The sequence below is a fragment of the Hakea prostrata genome, chromosome 1 (genome assembly GCF_041222555.1).
Source record: "Hakea prostrata isolate BN-2017 chromosome 1, UWA_Hpros_2, whole genome shotgun sequence".
In the NCBI taxonomy this organism is placed as follows: domain Eukaryota; kingdom Viridiplantae; phylum Streptophyta; class Magnoliopsida; order Proteales; family Proteaceae; genus Hakea; species Hakea prostrata.
In genome coordinates, this window is record NC_142600.1 from 34,187,915 (window position 1) to 34,195,787 (window position 7,873).

Consider the following 7,873-nt stretch of genomic DNA (forward strand, 5'->3'; position numbering starts at 1 on the left):
GACTACAAATTGTTTGATAGGCAAACTTATCTCTGAGTTTTCTTTGTATTCATCCACCTGAACCTCCTCCGATCCACCTCATTGTCGTTCGGTCCACACTTCCAGATCATTTTCTTATAAACATTGATGGTTCATGACACTCTGACAGCGTGATAGGAGGTAGAGGATTTGCTATCTAGAAGCCCGGTGGGAACTTCTGTTTTGCCAAGTGAAGTGGTGTGTTGGCTTCTTTGCTTCGGCTATGGAGGCAAAAGCCTATTGGGAAGCCTTATAGATGGCTAAGGCTTTGGATCTGCAGAACATTCTTATTCTGAGTCTCTAACTACTTGGAGATTGTTTCAAAGTTGAATGTGCTTCATCGTCAGTTGATTGGGTTATACACGCAGTCCTCTCACATGCACTTTCTTTGGTACCATGTTTCAACTCTGTTTTGTTTAGGCATATGCCCAGGGTTGAGAATCAGCTTTGGAAAATTCTAGGCTCTGGTGTCTAAATTTTACGTGTTCAAAAGTCAAGCCTTTGGTCCAGACTTCTTTGTAGATCCTGAGGTTTGCAAAGAGAGGCATTTCTCCTCTGTTTATTTTCAATAAAATCTATATCTTCAAACCAAAAAGGAAGTTATCAATGGAAGAACCAAAACCTAGAGATTGCAAATGTCATCCATGATACCAAGCACTTGAGTTCTTATGTTGATCTTATGAATAATCTTCTTTCTACCCAGAAAGAAAAAAAGAAAATTTATATTAAAAAAAAAAATGTACCATAATAATGTAAAAAATAAATTTTCAATATTTCAAAATGTCCTTTTTATCTTTACGATAAATGAGAATAAGACAATAAAAAATTTCATAAATATATATATAATTTCTTATTTCTCCACTTTGTTGCCAACAAGTTGGACCATTATTAAATATGCCACACCTCTAAATTACCAAAAGAAGAAAAATCCAAACACCCCCTATATAGCATGGGATATTGATTTACAATCATAACATAATGTTTCATGCGACAAATAACTAAAATTGTTGAATAGGACACGCATGTGGCTACGAAAGTGGATGCCATGGTCTTCGATGATTTGCCTTCAATTTTGACGTCTTCACTCCATCAAGAAATTGCTTATACCATATTGCAGATAGTTTGGGCGTTCTTTCTAATGTGTTAAAATTAACATGGTAAATTCCATATCGCAAACTATACCCATATATCCATTCAAAGTTGTCAATGAGAGTCCAAATGAAATAACCTCTTACATCAGCACCATGCCTACAAATACAAGCACACATATGTAAGTGAGCCAAATTTTCCTTAAGCAATTGTCATTTGTTGATTTAGGGTGATTTGGAACCTTTTACGATACATGAAGGAAATCTCTCTCTTGATGGACTATATATATTGTGAAATCAAATTTTGGAGCACTTGAAAATTAAATAATAAAATAAAAAGAAAATCCAGGTTTAGTTTCTCTAGTGTTAGACGTATTCATCTAACAAAACTTTAGGTTTAGTCTAGCCAAGACTAAATATGTTCTAGACCAACACAACTCAACCAATAGTGGTAAGAATTATGTACCTCATGGCTCTTGTAACAGAAGCCAGGTAGCAAGTTAGGTATTCTACCCTCGCTGTGTCATTTAGGAATTCCTCTGTAGCATCATCATCTTTATTGCTTGCCTGTGAATATCCTGCAAAGTATGTAGTAATTCTTGTAAATCATCAAAAAATCTACAGAACCTAATAAACTTTGGGGAAATCACCTCTCAATGTATATATGCTATGTGCCTTAGAGCTAGTTTAGTGCATCTACAGTGTCTTTTTTTTTTCTTGGTTGGGAAGCTAGCTTCAAAATGAAGTAAATACTTAGAGCATGTAGCAATAACAATTGCTAGAACTAAGAAACATGGATATAAAATCCAAATTTGGCAAATAAAAAGCATGCATAATTGGAGGAAGTACCATTTTCTGTGATGAACATTGGAGTGTTATTATATCTTTCTTTGTAGTAAGTAATGATATTCTCCATGCCATAAGGAACTACATATAAAAGATCCTGCATTCCTGTCTGTAAGGGAGGAAATTAAAAAACAGCAAGTTTATGTCAATAATAACAACAATAAAATTACTACAGGAACATTCTCATATTGGATGTGAGTAGCTTGATGATGTAGAGACTTATAAGTATTTGAACACTCTCTCCTTAACAGCAAGTTTTATTCATGAGTTGTATTGTATGTCCGAACAAAATGGTACCAAAACCAGGTTATAGGAAATCAAATCTCAATGTGTCACCAAGCATAAAAAGTAAAAACTCTATTTGATAAATAGCTCATTATGGAGACCAGGTACTTTAGCACCCTCTCCTTGGTGCCCAGTCTTTTGATAAATAACAGTAACAATACAATAAGACCTCTTAAAAAGAAATCAGAAAATTTATTAATTCATTAATTTTTTTTTACCGGAGCTCCAATGGGAATGCCATCTCTTTCACCAGTAATTTGTGCAAAAGAATCCCATTGAGGTAGTAAAAGATGAGAATTACTAAGGTTGCACTGAGCGAACAAGCAGTCACGAGCATATTGAGTTGCGTAATGATTAATTCCGATGAAATCCAATTTGCTTTTTAATTTTTCTTTATCATCCAGTGAAAATGTTGGCAATCTTGAACCCAATATTTGACGCATTTCAGGTGGATAGTCACCATAGATTATTGGATCCAAGAACCTAAAAACACCAAATAAATATATTTCAGTTTGAAAAAAAAATATATTACAGGCATATTGCTAGAAAACAATCTAAGCTTATAAGAGCCAAATTTATAAGAGCTTTTCCTTACCACGCATTCTCAAAAGCCATAGCCCGTCGAGCTGCTAAACGATCTGTAGGAGTATCTTTGAATGGTACATACCAAGGTGAGTTCATTACCATTCCGATCATACCCCTTTGGTGAGCCTTGCATTTAATGGCAAGAAAATCCTGAGTTATTACTTGAGTTTGATGAAATACAAATTCATCCAAAAAAAAAAAAAAAAAAGAAAGAAAATCTTGACTGGTGAAAGATAATCTCTTCGCCATGGATTTTGATAAGAAATATACTCGTGGAAGTTCTAATTAACATAGGCAAGGCTTTCAACTAGGATTCTTTTCATTTGCAGATGATGAATATTTTTCTCTATCAATGAAGATTTACGATGTAATAACATTCATACCCAATTTCATAAGTAAATAATATATTAGACTTCTACCTGATAACTTTTCTTATATATGTTAGCTGCAGTGGCATGCGACAATATGATATTGTGTGCAGCAATATATGGTTCAATAGCTGAATCCCCAGATTGGCAACTTCGCGATGGACTAGAGCAACGGCTTGGAGGGAAAACTCCAATAAGGTAAGACAATTTCACCATAACATTTGGTTCATTGAATGTATTCCAGTACTTCACTCTATCACCAAAAGCTTTGAAACATACTTCTGCAAAATATCCATAATCTTGCCTGTAATATAAACAATCATAATAAGTATAATCATCATTAATTATTCATGTCTTTTGATCAAATGAACAATGAGGAATATTATAATAAAAAAATAAAAAAAAACCTACTGTATTCGAGGACTTAACCATGACCCATATCGGTCTTCAAGTTCTTGAGGAATATCAAAATGGTTTATTGTAACAAATGGTTCAATTCCTGTTTGAATAACACAAAATCAATATAAATTTATGTTAGGAGAACTAGTAACTAATATTGTATCCATGCATTATTAATCTCTGTAGCAGTAATCTTAATGAGTTCAATTTAATTAACCTCTGAGCAAGAGTGCATCAATCAGCTTGTTGTAAAATTCAATTCCAGTCGGATTAACTTCTCCAAATCTACCACCTGAAATTGATCAGACGTTCATGTGAAAGTTCTTTCTTTAAGTGATGGAAATGAAACAATATATGGTACTAAAGAATAACTTACTTGGGAGAATTCTGGACCATGAAATGGAGAATCTATAAGAGTTTACTCCCAAACCATGCATCAATTCTACATCTTCCTGTTTAGAAGTGAAAAATTCTTGAGATGGGATAAAAAAGAACAATCTATTTTAAGTGTTTCTTTTGGTTACCATGTATCGATGGTAGTCATCAGCTGCAACATTTCCAGTGCTTCCATCTGCTATTTTTCCTTTAATAAAAATTGGAAAGACAAACAGTGCTCTATCAGGTGAAAAATATGTCTTTTTTGCTTTCCTTTTCTGTAGCTTAAATCCAGTTAAAATCATTGGAAGAAAACCTGGTAAGTGAGTGAAGACATCCCAGTTGCTGAGGCTTTTGTTACCTGCTAAGTAAGCACCCTCTATCTAGGAAAAAGAAAGAAAAGATGAGATCATGAGGAAACTAATTTTATTACCTGCAGTGACGCTTTCTCATTACCTGGTAAGAAGACGTAGCAGTTCCAAATAGGAAAGAGGAAGGGAATTGGCTTCGGTCCACAGCACAGCTAATGACTGATGAGATCAGTTGAAGAAACCCAACAGAGACTACCAAGAATGCTTTCTGCTTCATCTTTCAATGCTTCTCAGGATATACACAATGAAGAGATGCTTTGAAAACCTTACTCACATAGAGTATATATAGTACAACATTGAACCTAACCACAAAAAGCTGATGATGCTAATGCCCTTCCGCCACACATTTTAGTGGGGTGTTCGGACACTGATAAGTTGTATCCCCTTGAACGTATGAATAGGGAAGGAGACACGGGGCAAAGTTATACATTACGGGTTACGTAGAGATTGAATCTTTAAAGAACCCGATTTTAGACAAGTGGATCCATCAATAATGGACAGCTGATTAGGTAAGATTTGTATTTCTCTCTAACAGCATCTTCTTAGTTATACACCAAGTATTTAGAGGGATGGGATAGCTACCAAGAACCATCACCCTCATTGTTTATACATATGAGTGACATGACAAATCAACTTTGATGTTGATGGGACACAATCATGGCATGATACATATAGCACTATGTTTTGTTCTTTTGTCAATTAGGTTTCTCAGTATATTGTGTTTGTAAGATATAAGTAATCTACAATAAATTTTGAGATGAAGAGTTTTTTCAAAAAATATATTGAAATTTCTTGTCCTCAAGATGATGGACATGGATAATTTTTGTTCTTTTTTCAATCTAATAGGAGCAAAACTGATATCAACTTTAGTTTCCTTTAAAATGGTTTCCAAAATCTAAGTTTAGGCGTAGAATATTTGGTGACATTTTATATTCTTTGGGGGACAAGAAATTATTATTGCTAGTTTGGCATATTTTAAGTGCGCTATCAAAACTTAACCCAAATCAATAAATTCAATAAAAACCATCTAAAAGAATGTAGATTGAATCAAATCGAAACATTATCATCTGGGCCAACTTGCATGCATCTTAACTACATTCTCAAAAAGATACTTTACATAATTATTTAATATATGGCAAGGCTTTGCCCTGACACAAAAAAGATTCAAACTCTAAACTTCATATTATAAAGTGTTGATTTTTACCAACTGAGTCAACCCTATAAGGTTGTGAAATATACTTATTTCAATACTATGCCCCTACTTGTTGGCTGGCCACTCTTTATTTGGAATCAAGAAACCAAGACTTTTAAGACCTTAGAACCGTGATTCTCAAGGTACCAAAATTTAATGTGTCAGATTTTCTAGGTGTATGTAACAAATTTAAACACAAAAAATAGTCAATTCATTATCATGATAAGATGTGCATTGAAAATTCAAAAAAATATGCATTCATTAGAACCAATGAATGATTAAAGCACCATAGATTGTGGCATCATGCATGTTCATAATAATTCATTGTACCGAAGAACTCACACCCTATCCTTTCATCTGTCCATCAGTTTGTATAATATAGACATAGTTAAGATAATGAAGAATCGAAATTATAAGATTAAGATATTGGAAAATAATCAAAATCAATCTACTACATAAATCTATTTGATATGTAAATTTCTGACATGTAAATTTACAGTTACCATATTATTAATCATCAAGGTTATTTTTCTTTAACCTATTATGTTTGGTACATATTATATATTCGATATGTAGATTATACTTTCATTGTAAATAAAGAAGATTACTAAGAGAAGTTTTCTATCACTCTTCTAATCTAAAGTTGCTTGATCATCTAACAATCATGATTAGATATTACAAATATTCACACAGAGTTAAATTTTGGCTCTGACTAATCGCTTTTAATTCAGATAGATTATGTGATTGAGTTAGGAGGAATATGTTAGGTTTAGACCTAGAAGTTAGGAAAGGTCATCTATTTTCATCTGGAAAATTTTGCATAACAGAGTCTCAACACTACTAAAGAATAAAGGATGTAAAATATCAACAGAATGAGGTTTTTTAAGGTTTGAGTGTCACAAAAAAGAGGGATTGGCTGCTTCAAATGAACACCAAAATCTTGAAGGAGCGAAGTTAACCAAATTAGCTCGCAAGTGGCCATTGCCATGGCTCGATATTTCGCCTCGGCAGAGGATCGAGAAACTGTATGTTGTTTCTTAGTCTTCCAAGAGATAGGGCTAAAACCAAGAAAAACACAGTAACCGGTGGTGGAGCGGCGAGTCATGGGACAACTGGCCCAATCAGAGTCGCAAAAAACACGAAGTGATAAGGTGCTATTAGCTGGAAGTAAAATACCCTGGCCAGGTGAGTTGTGAAGGTATCGAAGAAGGCGAGTTGCAGCGTCCATATGTGGTTTGCGAGGTTGGTGCATAAACTGGCTAAGAATGTTGACAGTGTGCACAATATCTGGACGAGTGATGGTGAGATAAATCAACCGTCCAATCAAACGACGATAAGATGCAGGTTCAGGAAGGATATCACCATCGGAGTCTGTAAGCTTGAGATTTTGTTCCATTGGAAATGAAGTTGGGTGAGCACCAGTAAAGCCGACATCTGATAATATATCCAAAGTGTATTTTCGTTGATTGAGGAAAATACCTTTTTTGTGAGCGAGCCAGTTCAAGACCAAAAAAATATTTCATGGGGCCAAGATCTTTGATACGAAATTGTTGGTGAAGGAAACTCTTTAAGGTGGAAATCGCCAAAGCGTCAGAACCAGCAATAAGGATGTCATCCACATATACTAATACAAAGATGGTTGAATTCCCGTAGCCCCTAGAAAAGAGGGAATAATCTGCAGTCGATTGAATGAAGCCCACACTCATTAAGGCAGTAGAAAATTTGGCGAACCAATTACGAGAAGCCTGCTTTAAACGATAGAGAGATTTGTGGAGGCGGCAAACAACGTTCTCCCCCTTACGATGATAACCAGGAGGTAGAGTCATATATACTTCTTCGTCAAGATCACCATGCAAGAAGGCGTTATTAACGTCAAGTTGATGAAGTGACCAATTTTTAATTGAGGCAAGAGCAAGCAAGACGCGTACAGTAATGAGTTTGGCCACAGGAGCAAAAGTCTCATGAAAATCAACACCTTCAGTTTGGGTGTACCCCTTGGCCACCAAACGTGCTTTGTACCGTTCAATAGAACCATCAGAGTGTCGTTTAATTTTGTAGACCCATTTACAACCAATGGCTTTCTTTTGAGGCGGCAAAGGAACAAGTGACCAAGTGTTATTGGTTTCAAGAGCCTCAATCTCTGACTGCATGGCATCTTTCCAGTTAGGTGACAACATTGCTTTGGCAAAGCTAGTGGGTTCTTCAGAAGAGGAAAGAGACCTGATAAACTTAAGATGAGAAGGTGAGACCTTTCTATAAGATATAGAAGAATCAAGAGGAAAGAGTTTACCGGCATCCAAAGAAGATGATGTGGCGTGAGTAGCCGAGCATATGTAGTCCTTCAAA

At 35.1% G+C, this 7,873-nt stretch overlaps 1 protein-coding gene across 1 annotated transcript; it reads right to left on the reverse strand.

The window, feature by feature from the left end:
* Positions 1-1,046: 1,046 nt before the first annotated feature.
* On the reverse strand, positions 1,047-4,552 carry LOC149028806 (beta-glucosidase 18-like). Its single transcript, XM_089163116.1, has 12 exons — positions 4,421-4,552; positions 4,281-4,347; positions 4,114-4,172; positions 3,966-4,041; positions 3,807-3,881; positions 3,602-3,689; positions 3,242-3,494; positions 2,833-2,948; positions 2,456-2,720; positions 1,956-2,061; positions 1,573-1,684; positions 1,047-1,266 (listed from the first exon to the last, which is right to left on the reverse strand). The coding sequence occupies exons 1-12, from the start codon at positions 4,550-4,552 to the stop codon at positions 1,047-1,049; spliced, it is 1,569 nt and encodes a 522-aa protein (XP_089019242.1).
* Positions 4,553-7,873: the final 3,321 nt, after the last annotated feature.

What these genes read in the sequence shown, in the direction of transcription:
- LOC149028806 (XM_089163116.1), bottom strand. Translation starts at nt 4,552, where the DNA reads ATGAAGCAGAAAGCATTCTTGGTAGTCTCTGTTGGGTTTCTTCAACTG. An exon ending in TGGTTAAGTCCTCGAATACA is followed by an intron (nt 3,495 to 3,601) that starts GTAGGTTTTTTT and finishes TTTATATTACAG; the next exon opens with GCAAGATTATGGATATTTTG. An exon ending in TATATAAGAAAAGTTATCAG is followed by an intron (nt 2,949 to 3,241) that starts GTAGAAGTCTAA and finishes ATTAAATGCAAG; the next exon opens with GCTCACCAAAGGGGTATGAT.